This window comes from Coenobita brevimanus, chromosome 73, assembly GCF_032717465.1.
Source record: "Coenobita brevimanus isolate Jiangsu-jjx chromosome 73, ASM3271746v2, whole genome shotgun sequence".
Classification (NCBI taxonomy): domain Eukaryota; kingdom Metazoa; phylum Arthropoda; class Malacostraca; order Decapoda; family Coenobitidae; genus Coenobita; species Coenobita brevimanus.
In genome coordinates, this window is record NC_137026.1 from 33605310 (window position 1) to 33620646 (window position 15337).

Consider the following 15337-nt stretch of genomic DNA (forward strand, 5'->3'; position numbering starts at 1 on the left):
GGTAAACATGCAAGTCATAGTCTTAGTATGAGGGAAGAGAGGCAACACACAGCAACGCCATCTTTTGGGGAGCAAACAAAGCTTGACTCTTTGTTAACTAATACTGTGCCAGGCAGTACAGGTTATGCCAGAACACAATGTCTTTGTGGAGAGGTCAAAGCATAGGTATAATTAAACAAATAAAGCTAACAATGATTATTATTTTTCCACAGGTACGAGAGAACTTCCGCTGTAGAAGCTACTCACCACGAGGTAGAGACGAGAAGTTCCCTGGCAAGATAGAGGAGAGGCGCATCATGTCTGGCAGATTCATCAGAGGTATGGTAAAACTGTCACTTAGCTTATGAGTCTGTCTTTTTCCTATTCTCATTATTGCCTAATGCCGCATCCTGTGAGGTTAATGGCCTCTCCACATAATACACCACCTTCCTTTGTGTAATCTCCCATCTTTTCTTCCCAAGTCTGCTTCTTGCTTTCCATTTGTGCATTTGCTCCATTGGCTGAACCACCTAAAGTTTTCTCTTAACATTTTCCATAGCATTAATGGCAGTACACCTAGAGTCGTCATCTTGAAATGAGGGATACAACTCTGACAGTTTAAGGATTCCTCCTGATGAATTTCATCACTTGAAACTAGTTGGAATAAAATGGTAAAGTTGTGCTTTCATAAAGTAAGGGTTATAGTTATTTTACCATAATCCTCTGACTGTATAAGGTTTCTCTTTACTCTAAGAAGTCAGAGCTGGTGAGAGCAAAGTGTTGTATTGAAAGGGTTAAGCAGTTTTGAGGTTAATTTTTTGTTTATCACTGTGGATGAACCTTGTGATTAGGCGTCTCATAATACAGTAGTTTGTTATACGGTTCTGGTAAGTATAAATGAATACCATATTTTTTCTAGAATTGGCCGGCTCATTTCTAAGCTTTCCCTGACATGAATATTGTTTGCAGATGTCCCAGGTAAGGTGGGCACTCCAAAGGCAACCGATGTTGGAAAGAACTGGGTGTCTTTGCACTGGGAGAAACCGGAGCACACTGGGGGAGTCATCACCAGTGCGTACAAGGTGGAGTCATGGATTCTTGGGGAGGAGGCACGTTGGCAGGAGGTGAGTTACGTGATGATGATGATGATGGTGGTGGTGATGATGATGATGATGATGATGATGATGATGATGATGATGATGATGATGATGAGGAGGAGGAGGAGGAGAAAAATGTTGATGAGGTTGATTTTACATGTATGAAGCATAGCATTAAAATTAAAGGAGCAAAGATCTAGGAAAAGTTCCCAGGTTTTTACATTAAATTATATTCTTTGGGAGGGGGCTTGGTGGCAGTAGGTCAGTTACAGTGTTAATAAAGAGGACTTTTGTTATGGGTGTTTTGATAAAAATTAGAGCATGAAGGCATGTACAGGGTCCAGTTTTTTTTTATAATTTTTGATGTGTCTGATGATTAAAATAGTGAGAATGTGTGGACAGGCTATTCCTATTGTAACTTCTATAGCATGTGATTATAGAACATGTCAGACTTTTCTATACTGTTGCTGATTACACATGTAATGTGGAATGTTGTCTGTTCATCTAAATGACCATGAAAAATTAGGGCCTTCTTACACCTTTGCTCACTTAATTGTCATCATGTGACCAATAGATACCAAGCATTAGTTGCCCATAATTGCCAGTACTTATGATGTAGCCCTCTTGTAACCTTCATCCCTGCTTGCTGGGAATATGGTTTGAGATGATGGTTATCAGGAAAAACGATAATGATGATGATGATGATGACTGTATTATATTCAGCTTTTCATATTACTGATGATGTTGATGACAGTGGCTCTTGTATCTTCAGCTTGGTGATACTGATAATGATGATATGGTGATGATGATGATGATGATGGTGCTAATGGTGATGTTGATGGTTTTTTATCTGCAGCTTGGTGTGTCTCCCATCACCTCCTTTGATGTGTACAACCTGAAAACTGACCGGGAGTACCTGTTCCGAGTGACGCCGAGGAATAAGTATGGGTGGGGTGAGGCTGTAATGACGCCTAGGCCTATACGTGTCGGCCGCAGGGTTGAGCATCCCACCCTACCCAAGGCCCTGCCTTACCAGGTTCGAGCCATGCCAGGTGGATGCATCTCCATTGATGCTCAGGTAAATTTTTTTGTAATGTAATTGTATGTTGGTTTAGTGCTCTGATGAAAGTACCAGGTAGTTTGATATTTATTACATTGTTTAAAATAAAGCCTTATACAGCTTTCACTAAATTGCCCTTTCTAGTTCCTGGTAGGAGATCATGAAAAATAAGTGACTATACTGATTTTGTGTAATATTGGGCTTTATGTACCCTCTGGTTAGGAGATAATAAGAGTCAAGGTTGATAGTTTACAAAGGATTATAGCTATATTGAATGCATGGATGAAGGAGATACAGTATGGAGATGCTTATGACAAAGGGTGCACCTCATTAGAAGTTGGCAGTTAACAGAGTAATCTCCATCCTACAGGTGTTAATGAGTGTGAATCACATTTAAGAACAGAATTCAGTGACCTGAATGCATAGTGAATGGATGTGGGTAACTTGTGCTAGTTACTTATTTATTTATTTATTTTTTAATGTACAATAAATGCTGATCTTCTGCTTTCTAGATCCCAGCCACTCCATTTATTAATGTAATTTGAGTTAGGTCGATTTCATGGTGACAGTGTTGATGAATCTTTTGTACAGGTGACTGGTGACCCAATGCCTGAGATCAGGTGGTACAAGGATGGCACCTTCATTGACATCAACCGCTATCCACGGTTCTCCTCCATATCCACTGACACCTCGGTTAGTTCCCCACAGTGCTGTTGTTTTGGATGTACCTATACAGTATTGGTGTTGCTGTGCAGGATGAATTTAAATCAGGACATAAAGACAGAACACGTATTTAACGCCTTCACTTTAGGAGGTTTCCGTGTATGCTGAAAAAAGTTTGAGGCCATGGAAAAAATATGTCAGTGTTGTAAGTGAGTAATAATTGTCTTTTAAGAGTTAGGTCTTCATTTGCTCAACCATGATGTATTAGTGTAACTGAACTCATTCTGGACTCCCCTCATGATATCAGATTGAATATTGTGGCAGACAGAAAGAAGTAATGTGTGTTATTTCTGTATGACTTGAAATTCACCCTGCATCTGATGAGTAGAGGCATATTGGGATTGGTACTAGAATTTCTGTTGTTTTAGGGATAAGTTAGTTTTCTCCATGTATACTGTAGTTTTGATAGCATATACTGTAGATTGTACTAAAACTCCGAGTATATTAGTAAGTCCAGTTTGTGTTTGGTTCCTGCTGTTGTAATTAAGTGAAGTTGTAGTTAGAAATTCAGTTAATGCTGGCAAACAGTGAATTATATAAGTATGCCTGGAGCCTGAGCTAAGTAGCCTGAGACCCCCACAGTCCTGAAATGGCAGTAAAGGATGAGGGAATAGAGACAGAGATTGATTTATTAGTTGTGCATAATGTTCGAAGAATTAACATTATCCAGGGAAGTGTACCGTATATGGTATTCAAGATACTCTAGAACGGTATTTAATTACAGCACTTAATTGTTGACAGACCTGCAGTAAATTGTTGTTGACTTTTTCATGCTTTCCATTGATAGAGTTGCTTTGTTGGTAAGTATTAGTGTTTTTTTAAGTTTATCAGAGTTTTTTCCCTGGTATATCATGTCACCAGATGAAATGATTGAGGCAAAGCTTGTGGTAGTGCATAGTTCTGCCTGTGTGGTGGAGTAGAAATGATTAAAGGCCTGACTGGTGAATGAGTGGTTATACTGTATTGCCGTTTTCATGGAGTACGTATAACAGTTTCTTCTGCAGTATCGATTTTATTAGGGCCTAATTTTTAATCCTACACACTTAATATAGCTTTAAAAGTTTGAAGTAGGATGAGGATAAGGATGATGATAAGTAATTACATGAACTAAGCATCATTGTTTACCTAGTATGCTGGTCCTGACTGAATGTGTGGTTGGCCCTTTTGCAGATACACAACGTCTTTGGTCTAGTCAGCAAGGTAGAGTTGTGAATCTGAAGACACACGTAGCCTTGTAATCAGGAAACTGAACCTGCTCAATCCATTACCATAATAATCATAACTTTTTTGCTTGCAGAGTTTTAATATGCATTTTTGCCCATATGAATTACAGTACTTAAATTTGTGCTATTTTGATATTCTTACTTTAAGCACTACAGTTTTCAAGGCAGTATTATAACCAGTACTAACTGTGTTGTTTTCAGTGACTTATTTAATCCCCTCGTGAAAACATACTTGTGGTAAACTGCTTACTTTAATGACTTTACTGTAACCTCAGCGTGTTTGGAAATTTTTATTTTTTTGTGTGTTCTTGTTTTTATCTGTTATAAAGCAAAGTTCTGACCATTTCTTATCATAATACTGTACTGGATTCCTGCTGTTTTCACCATGTTATTTGTTTATGACTTGATATTATTAATATTCTGGAATGGTTGTTACACTTCTTGAGGAATTACATTTTTTGGTGGTGGAGGTTGACACTTAATCAACTTTCACAAATTCAGTTTACTTTTACATACTTAAAAAGAAAATCACATTTATATCCATTCACATTCAACCCATATGCCTAATCCACTTCCTCCTTTGCTTTGCTTTTTTTTTATGTGGAATCATGTAAGATCAGTAATACAGAGACTTGAATCCTTATTTAAACATGTTCAAAAATATCAACTTCTAAGTATTTCACCAACAGTCTAGTCTATGTCATATATATTTTCCTGATTAATCATTTAACAGCGAGATAGATAAGTTACCCATTTCCTTTATTTTTTTTTATCACGTGAAGTCTTGTTTTGCACTTAGATCACCAAGACTTATATGATACTCTTACTCTGCAGTGAATCATCATTTACCTAAATTATATAAGTGATGGTGATAATAATGATGAACATTTTTGCCATGTATTTATTACTTGGTGGGTAATAAGACTACAATAATGATGATGATGATGTACAGGTGGGCTTGCGAATTGATGACGTCCAGTGGGAGGATGAAGGGAAATATGAGCTGGAGGTGGTGAACCCAGGAGGCCGTGTCACCTCCTACACCAGACTCACCCCCACGCATGACTGTTCTGTCTTAGAGGCACAGGAACGCATTAACAGGTACTGCGAGGTTGCATTTGGTCTCAGGTTTATTATTCTCTTTTACTCGGTTCATTCCTGATACTTGTACTACTATTTTTGTGGATCCTACCCACCCATTTTATAGCAGTGGGAGTAGTAGGAAGATGATGATAATGAAATAATGGAGTTGTAATTTCTTTCAACACACTAACGGTTGTTCTCAAATTTTATGGTTTCTCTACATTGATCTAGATAGGACCACCATGTTTAGTAAGTGAAAGTAGGAAAATGGTGGTGATGGTCTTGATAATAAATAAGGTTTGAATACTGTAGTGAAGAATACAGATAAGATGCTTCTGCAGTTGTTAAAGATGACAGTGACATTGAAAAATACGATATTGATGATGATGATGATAATGATGATTACAGTGATAATGACAAGTGATGATTGATACTGCAGTAATGATGTTGATTGTAAGGATTATTATTATTATTCCTCCCCACGCAGCAACCTAATGGCCCTTTCCCGGCTGGACTCCGTCAGTAGCATGGCACCTCAGTTCACCATGAGACTTCGTGATAGGAGGGTTCAGGTTGGCTTCCCAGTTCGTCTCACCTGCCAAATCGTTGGCATTCCCAAGCCTCAGGTGTCGTGGTTCAAGAATGGAGAACCAATGGTTGCTGATGGTGCGTATATATTGTAACACACACACACACACACACACACACACACACACACAATGTTATAAGTTTTTTATAACCTTTCAGACTGTTAGCATTCTTAGGCCTTTGATGTTGTGGTTGAAGAGTAGATCACCTCTGGTTGCTGATGGTGTGTTTGTGGTTAGTCATGTTAGGATGTTAGGGTGGTGGTTTTTGGATTAGGAAAAAATTGGGGGAAAGAAAGAAAGAAAAGCCAGCCTGTATTACATCTTGGTGGCCCCAGAGTGCCTGGAGTTTAGGAAGACACAAGGGTAAGCTAGCATAGTCCAGAACATGTAAGCTGTGAAAGACCACCCTTTGTTCCCTGGCAAGTTTCCATGATTGGGAGGATAAGTAAGCATATACACAGACATACTGTATATACAAAATATTTTCTCACATTTTTGCTCTCTTACCAGTACTAAAGGGTGGTGCATATCTGCTTTACGAAGAAAGCTGCATCACCAAATTTTTATAGCATATCATTTGTATTTGCAAATGTTCATGGACATCGGCCAGTATTTGCCTACCATTTTTTTGAAAGGTGTGGTCTTATGTATCGTGGTGTTGCTACAAGCTCTTACATATGTGAATTTCATAATGGTAGAAAGTATGTGTAAGGGTAGATGTAGGTTTGGATGAGTTGGTGGTTAAGTATCAGATGAGACATGGGTTTGTGACACTGCCATGGTTTTTCGGCATTTTACAAGCTTGAGGATAATGAGAGAGGTCAAAAGGAAATTGACTTTAAATGAATTGGCGATAGATGTTTCATTACCGTCTATTCGGATAAAATTTTTCTTCAGTGGCACTGTGGTGATAGCTTCTAGGCTGCATTTCTTTTTTCATGTTTCTGGATCCTATTCTCATTTGTAATAGTGGAAACTAAGGCCCCATTCCCATGGGTGGTCTCTTGTTACAGTACTTCTACTTTTGTGAATTTTCTTTCTTAATTCTTGTTCCTGCTTATATGATTTTTCTGAGGGAGTTAGGACTACGATGATTGTCAAGAGGAAAGTACCTGAAAAGTTTCGGTGATTATGAGGAGGATGGCCAACAGCGAATGTTTGATTCGTATCATGTCTGTCACTGTTGATAACTTCTGTTTTCATGTTTGCTAATTCTTTTTCCTGGATCCTTTTTCTCTGTGAGGTTTTGTGAGGATGAGGGTAATTATGTTGATTGTCTTCATGTTTAAAAATATATTTGGTTGGTTGAAGTTTGATGTGTTACTTTAATCATTAATTTTCCAGAAATTTAACAATGTATGGGCACTTCTTTTAGTCTTAGTACATTACAGATCAAAAGGAAGAACATATAATTAGAGGCTAAGAGCAAATTAGATGATTAAATCTAAAATACCTTTTCACACCAAGTAGCGGATGGGGATTGTGTGTCTTTGTATTCATTTTTTCATGACTAGTAAGGACTATGGGATTAGAGATGAAAAAAAATGTATGTGTTATAGTGCTGTATAGTACAGTATATAGTGGAAAAAATATGAGTACTGTTGTTTTTGAAGGAACTTTGAGATTAGTATAGAGGTATTTTCACCATTATATGATGAAGCTTCCTTCTTTTGTTATGTCAGTGATTTGCCATGTAAAGTTGTTTGAAATTCACAGTTTCTAGAAAAGTGTTTTGTTTAGAAGTATGAAATATAAAATACAAAAAAATTCGCCGACCGTTGTTCAAGTGTGTGTGTCCCCCTGTTCATTTTAACAAGTTACCCCTTACAGTGTGGTTGTTCTTCCATTTTTTCTGGGTTTACAGTGATTATAGAAAATGTAAGTTTGAGGATTAACTAGTGTGTATTGATCGATCAGCTATAGAAACATAGCAAGCCACATATAAATATTGAAGCCAAGACATAACGAAGGAGAATGATTTGAGCGAAATTACAGAGATTTGCTGACAGTTGCAAACAGAAGCTTCAGGACTGTATGTAGGGAAGTATTTTTTCATCTTTTTAAATGTTTGGTGGAGTGAGTCAAGTTGTATTTTACAAAAACTCTGCCTTGTAGTTCATTACAGGGAATCCTTTGAATGTACAGTATTTAGGTTCTGGTAAAAGAATTGAAGAATGTGCAGTATATGGATTCTCTCAGCACAGTGAGTGTGGAGAGTGTACTGAGTTGGGTTAAGAAATGTAGAGGTAATGTGTGTGTTCAGAAGTCCAAAATAATATTATTCATATGCATGAGTTCTGAAAGAATCTGAATACTTGTATGTATAAATAGTTTAGTACAAGAATTATGAATTATATATAAGGACGAAGCTGTCGCCTGTGTGCATTTCGTCGTCGGCATAATCTTCAAGGAGTCTGTAGCAACAGAGACAGATGGGCCAGGGGAAGGACTTCCATCAGGATCATCCACCTAAGACCCCATCCTGTGGTGGGCGGGGTCATGTATGGTGTGGATGTCCCTTGTGGCGTACGATGTTGTCTGCTGGGCCACCGGGTAGGGTGGCAGCCGGTGCCACATCTTGGATTTAGGAGCATGAGTTGGGCAGTTCCCTGCCCCCGCCCCCAGTTCCTTGGCTCTGTCAGACGGACAGTCTTCTCTCCTGTCACAGGTATCAGGCACAAAACAGTTGATTGTAGAGCTTGCTGCCTTATGTACAGTTAGAGCCAGAGGCTCGCTTACTGCAGTATGTACAGTCGAAGCTAGAGCATCTGCTGCTGCTGCATGTACAGTGCACTTGAGGAGAGAGAGGCGTATGCAACCAGGTGTACAATGGAAGCTTGAGAAGTGGTTGCTGCAGTATGTACTGTTGATGGTAGAGCACTTGTTGCTGCATGTACTGCTAAAGTAAGTGAAGGTTCTCGCTGTCATATGTAAGGAAGCTTTGTAAATTGTTGCAGCATGTACCTGTGTTAGTTTAAGAGCTGAGCTGCTCTGTATACAGTGAAAGACATTGTTGGCATGAATAACAGGAACAACATGGTTGTTGGATGGTCGAACACCAGTTCCAGTGTTTTATTGACAAATAATTGGATGCTCGTCTTGCAGTACAGTACAGTATTGCTGTCTCCCTCATCCATTGTTTTATGTTGGAGTTTTGCTCCAAGTCTGTAAACCTGCTCAGTGGCTACTTTTTTTTTTATAATTGATTGTAGATTATCTTCTTGTTCTGACTCGTTCCATGATCTTTGTTGATGTCGTCATGGTTGGAATGGTCTTAAATTTGTTTCCACTCATTATTAATACTGTACTCTCAAGCTGAGATGATGGTGATGATAATGGTGATGTAGGCGATGGATTATATTTGTTTTTGTATCAGGTGTCTTGCAGTCTGGTGATCTAAAACATCAGTCTGAGTGCTGTGTGATTCATTTCAGATTCCAAAGAGGTGACTGTATGTTTTTTGATGATATGGTGTCATCAGGGGTATAGAATGGTCACTTTCCCTTCAATGTAATGGACTGTTGCATCATAGCCTTGTATCTTTGCTTGTCACAAAGGACTGCAATTATAATTTTTGCAGTGTGTTGCCCATTGCTTAGCCCATCATCTATACAGGGTTACCTTATCAAAGTATCTTTGAAGAAACAATAGTTGAAACCATCCAGTCGTCCAGTATTTGCTTCCCAATGAGGTTGTACATTTTCTCTGTGATTTACAGTAGTTTTCATCTTATCCATTTCACTCTCAGTACACCCCCACACCAAAGTATGAAGAACTACTGTATTTTTTCCATTTCATTTTTTTTTCTTCCAAAGATTTTTTCAGCTTTGTGCTGTTCCTTTCTTTGTTTACCAGTTTATGTCAAACTTTGCACATTGTTCTTTGGGCCAATAGCCCAAGACACTTTATATATATATTTTTTGTGGTTTTGGTACTGTATTTTAAATGGATTTATAAGTTCAAATGCAGACCATACAAACACACAAATTTTGAGATACTGTGTTATGATTTTGTATGCTCATTAATCATCATGGCAGTTGCACAGAAGCATGTCAGTGTACTGTAACAGTGTAGAGACCACCATGCATTCCCTTTGGAATGTTGGCAGCCTTGTTTAATAATTTGTTCTTTATATCAAACTACCAGTTATCACCATCCTGACTTATTTGTCATTATTGTAAATGGAGAGTTCCAGATACTGAAGCAGGAAAAAATGAGACTAACTTTGCCATCTTATGTTGTTTACAGTACCATCATTCCCTTACTTTTAATTTCATGTGTACGGAAAGATTTATAGAAATTCATGAAAATCATGGAGTGAAGTAGTCCAAGTAGAAGAAAGTATGTTTTGATAGTATGAGCTTAGAGAGAATGGTTGTAAATTGGAGGATGAGGGTTTTGTGGCCCCAGATTCACTGGGATGTAAATCCAGTTAACTACAGGAAGAAGTTTATTGTGTCCTACAGACATTCCCCCAGATCCCTCCCTGTCCTCCAAAAGTAGGATAGTGGACAGCCTGAGAAGAGCATTTTCAGTCTGCAAAGCACTTGATAAAAACATCAGAAACAACAGTGATAACATGATTCAGATATAAAGGATGTCAGTGCAGTGAAAAGCTTAATATGATGCTGATGATGACTAAACTTTCACAATACACACAGATAACCATACAATGTGGCAGGAGGATGGGCACTTCTACACCCTGGAGATCTCCAACTCAAACCATGAGGATGCAGCCGTGTACTCTGCATGTGCCCAGAATCAGTATGGCTCTGTTCTCTGTCGCTCCAGGCTCATAGTAGACTCTGGTTTAAGGTGAGGCTGTGTGATGATGAGGGGGATAGTTTGTGCTTTAGATCTGGCAACATGTTTGAGAGTTCATTTTTTTTCCAAGAGGGACCAAATACTGTAGTAAAGAAAGTAGCTGGTCTGGACATTTTCTTAAACCTTCAGTCCTTAGAAAACATCAGATTTATCATGGCCAAAGAAGGGGTTCCTCTCTATGAAGCATGAGTTTATTTTATTTGATGCATGATGATGATAATGATGACAGTTGCCACAGGGTAAACATCTATGCCCCAGAGGCAGACAAAGGAATGGGGGGGGAATAGTGTTGATTGTTCAGGAATTTAGGGAACCTTCATGATAGTTTAGTTGACATTTGAGTTTGTCTGATAGATACATATGTGCCACCGTACATAGAAATATGAAATAAAGATTAACGTGATGATGGTGAACTAGCAGAGGATGCACGGGGCTAGGGGAGGGTATTCTGGCAAAAAGAGGAAAAAATTAGAGCTAGATTCTCTTTTGCAATTATCATTTTCTCTCCTCCTAGGTCATACATCTCTCCCATGTTCCTAAAAGAGCTGGAGGATCAGAGTGTACGTGATGGCTCTATAATCACCCTCCAGACAGTGATCGAAGCCTACCCCACTATTGGTGTTGTCTGGTGAGTTGAGGCTGAGGTCTGGGGAAGAGTCAGGCTGAATTAGGTGAGAGTTAGGTAAAGTCACGTGAGAGTTAGGTTAAGTTAGGGTGTGTGGAAGTCGTGAAAGCTGAAGTAAGTTAAGGAAGAGTCTACAGTATTAAGAAGGCATGGCAGAGGTAGGCTAAGTTAGTAGGTGTACGAATTGTGAGGGTTTTAGTAACTTGTAGAAGATTGCATTTAGTCTAACTCAGGAGGAAAGAGGCTAATAATGAAGCTCAAAACTCATATAGAGAGGTGTATTAGGATAAGTCAGTAGAAAACAGGTTAGAGCAAGGTAGCATTAGGTGACAGTTAAGTGTTGAGAATATTGTGAGGTTTTTAAAAAATTGTAGGGTTAAGTTTGGCCAGTTAAGAGAGAACAAGTTAAGAAGTCTTGAGCATTAGATTCACCGTAGTTAGAGGATTTGGTGAGGCTAGGTTAGTTTAACAGTAGGCTTGATAGTTATAAAAGCCTAATAAACTTTTATTGTTTTGTTATGGTGTACAGGTTAAGATAGGAAAGTCACATGATGGCAGAGTTAGGGACATTGGTAAGGGTAGGTTAGGAGAGTTACTGGTTAAGAAGCTTTGAAGATGAATTTAGACCTCAAGGGTATGTAAATATTCACTAGGGGAACTTATAATAGGAATTCAAGTCTGTCTGTTTTCTTTATATCTATGTGTGTGGTGTGATAGCTTATTTTGGCACAGTAGCTTATTGCTGACACAAAACTAAACTTTGTGCAATAATATGTATATTTTTTTTATTCACAATTTTAGATGGTTAGATATGTACCTCTGTGTGAGTGTATTATTTGCATCCTTCCCTATATATCTTTCTTTTCCATATAACTCTTGTTCTGTACTGTATCTCTCATGGATTTTGCAGGGAGTAGGATAAGTTACTGTGCAGTAGAAAATATTACCACACATCACATATCCATATTTCACGCTGCCACACTTCATGCAGCAATACTTGACACTGCCACAGGACAGTGTCTCACCTAACACTCTTACTCATTTACACACTTCATGCACACAGCACACAGCCACACCTTACACACACACACAGCACACAACCACACCTTACATGCACACACATCACACAACTTCACTTCACACGGTTGTATACACTACACACTGCCACACCTGACACACACTATACATTGCCATACCTGACATATGCAACATACTACCATTCCACACACTGTCACACTTTACAAACATTCACATTACCATTTCACCCACTGTTACACTTTACAAACATTTCATTCACACCACACATTGCCACACCTTACACATTGCTACACTTCAGTGTTTAAACCTTGCACACACACCACACTGCCAGATCTCTCATCTCCAACTGCACAGAGACCTTTCTAACACCCTGTACATCCTATGCTTGCATTTCTTTGCATATACTTTTTTTCTGAATATTTCCGTAAGAACACTGCATGTTGTACTTCCCCTCTCTGACATTCCTGTAACTCATGAAGCTTCTTCCCTCCCTTTTTCCATCTTTAACATGACTGACACGTGACTTTTGACATTACAGTGCAGATCTACAGATTACTGCATATAATTTTGTTTCAAGAGTTATTTAGCACACAGTATTTCAAAGGCAAGCTTTTGTATATTTTTGTAATCCACTGGACTTTTTTTTTTATGTTTGCGATCAGTTTCTTAGTTTTTCTGAAGCCCATTCATGTTTTTTGTCACCTTTATTTTTTTTGTAAACCCTGTCTTTTATTATTTTCTGCCTTACTTTCTTACTTGGTTCACCTGCTTCTGTTGTTATATCAGTATATTATGATGCACTTTGCTGTTGTGACATTCTCCGTCTCACATTATACTTCATCATTCTCTCACCCCTGTCACCCATTTGTCTCTCCTCAATCCTTTCTCTCCTTTTTCTTTCATCTATATTTGTGTTATCCTGCTTTCTTGGTATTCATATACCTCTCCATACCTTCACTATCTCAGTATTTCATCTGCCATTCCCTCGTCTTGGGTAATTCATCTGCTTCCCTTTGTTCTTGGGTCAAAAGTCTATTTTCAGTCATCATTTTCCGTCTTCCTTATATGTTACCCATCTCAGTACATCCTCTTCCTTTTCCTCTCCTTGCATCATTTGTCTCAGCCTCTTCCATCATTACTTACGCAGTTCCTTTCATATATGTGTTAACCTTCTTAGTACTCCCTCTTGCATTCCATGTCCTCATTTCATCAATCTCTCTTCCACCCTTACTCTCCCTGTTCGCTGTTCGTCCCTGGTGCCACCTTGTGTTGTAAAGGCACCGCGATGGGCAGCGTATCCGTCCAACACGCAAGCATTCCTTCACTCTGGATGCGGAGGGCATAGCAACACTTGTGATCCGCAATGCCGATTACACTGATGGCGGGATCTACACATGTACTGCTAAGAATGAGATGGGCCACATTGAGTCCATGTGCCGGGTGTCCGTCTCCTGTACTGACTCAGACCTGGCATCAAGGAAGAGACTACCGATTTGGTGAGTACACTGATGAAACATTTAGGATCATGCAGTAAAGGTTAGGGTATTATATGCCTCTGTTAAATGTAGAAAGTACAATACTTCGTACTACATTAGGTATTGGATGTTAAAGAGTAAGCTAGATGTAATGTGGGCAGTAATGGGTTTAAATCTAGGGTTCACCTGGTAGAGGGAAGGGTTTGATTTGATGAGTGCCTAGCTGAATAGATTAAGATCATCTGGTACAGGTAAGGTAAGATATTTTTTACGCAGAAAATAGGAAGTATAAAAATTAGATCTTTCTAGTCAGAGAAAGAGGAAGATATGACAGAAATTGAGTCAAAGAAGGTTGGCTTCACCAAATATCTTCAAAGAGTTTGCGAAGTTATTTTGTGAGTGCAGGGTCAGATAAATTAGGCTTTTCTGGTAGGAGGGAGTTGTATCAAGTACAAGGAAATAGATAAGAAAGAGATGCAGACAGTAATTGGTAAGAATGAAAGATAGTGTAGAAGATAATGTGCTTGGTCGGAAAAAATTAGGTGGTTAATGTGACTGACAAATTAAAATTACTGCATGACTTTGTGACTATAATGGACATGTGTTCCTTAGTTCATAAAAGAAAGAGAGAGATATAGATAGCAGTATAAGATGGTGGGTTGGGAAAAAATATGAGAGACTGATATATAGCCATAAGGAGATAAATGATAAGACTGACGTGGACAAACTTGGCTACCTAACTTTGTTCCTGTGTTGACTTTCTTTTTCATAGTGCATAAAAAACCACTTAGACTTCCTGGACTGTCTTTGTATTCAGACTTTGACCAGTACCCATGTAGTTAGCATCAGTTAGAAGTCTTATTTAGATATACTTTTCTGTAGTTTTGTAGTTTCCATTGTAAGCTTGTGTTTTTCTGCATTTTATCCCAGTAATGAGTTTGAACTCGTACAGTTTTGGGGGAATATGGCTATGGTGTATGTTTGATATGTGCATATTAGATCCATGTTATCACAGTACTTTGTCTCAAGGACTGTTTTAAATTGGAATGTGAAAATTTGCTTATACCGGTAAGTAATCCCCAAAGTGATACCTTAATACATTGAAATGTTTTTAATAGATTATGAAGCAAAATGGGTAACAGATTTTAATTAGTCCCATAGTACATCCTTGTGATGTTAGTTGAACAACTTGTGTCCATGGAGGTTTTTAAATGATCAGAATGCCTCCAGCCGCCTGGTCGAGTTACCATATCCATAGAGCATTCTACTTTACCCCAACTAGTACTGAAGGCCATTAGACCACTGGAGTTTTAGATGTAGAAGCAAGATGAAGGGTATTTGGAGCAGGTTATAAACTCACGCTTAAACATTTAATTTTGCTGAATTCGTTATTAGAGTGTTCTCTGTTTTCTAGTGATAGTTTCTTGAATTTCAATACTGAACTGATGCGGATAAGTAAGGCAAGGTTTTATGTATCAAAACAGCCAACTTGATTTCAAAATAGTATACCTTTTTTTTATAATGGTTTCTTGTTTATTCTTGCAGTAACTTCCAGCATCACTCGTTTCCATTTCAGTTCATCAGACATTTCACAGGTGTCATATCTGGATTGGTTAATTT

At 38.5% G+C, this 15337-nt stretch overlaps 1 protein-coding gene across 1 annotated transcript in view; it reads left to right on the top strand.

Annotated features, from left to right (window-relative positions):
• LOC145407439 (uncharacterized) overlaps positions 1 to 15337 on the top strand; it is a 447869-nt gene that overhangs the window by 23280 nt on the left and 409252 nt on the right. Inside the window, exons 12-21 of the mRNA XM_080278366.1 lie at positions 213 to 318; positions 949 to 1103; positions 1933 to 2154; positions 2728 to 2829; positions 4030 to 4059; positions 5035 to 5183; positions 5653 to 5831; positions 10417 to 10570; positions 11094 to 11207; positions 13520 to 13738. Coding sequence (XP_080134492.1) covers positions 213 to 318; positions 949 to 1103; positions 1933 to 2154; positions 2728 to 2829; positions 4030 to 4059; positions 5035 to 5183; positions 5653 to 5831; positions 10417 to 10570; positions 11094 to 11207; positions 13520 to 13738 — 1430 coding nt within the window. The remainder of the gene's footprint in view (positions 1 to 212; positions 319 to 948; positions 1104 to 1932; positions 2155 to 2727; positions 2830 to 4029; positions 4060 to 5034; positions 5184 to 5652; positions 5832 to 10416; positions 10571 to 11093; positions 11208 to 13519; positions 13739 to 15337) is intronic.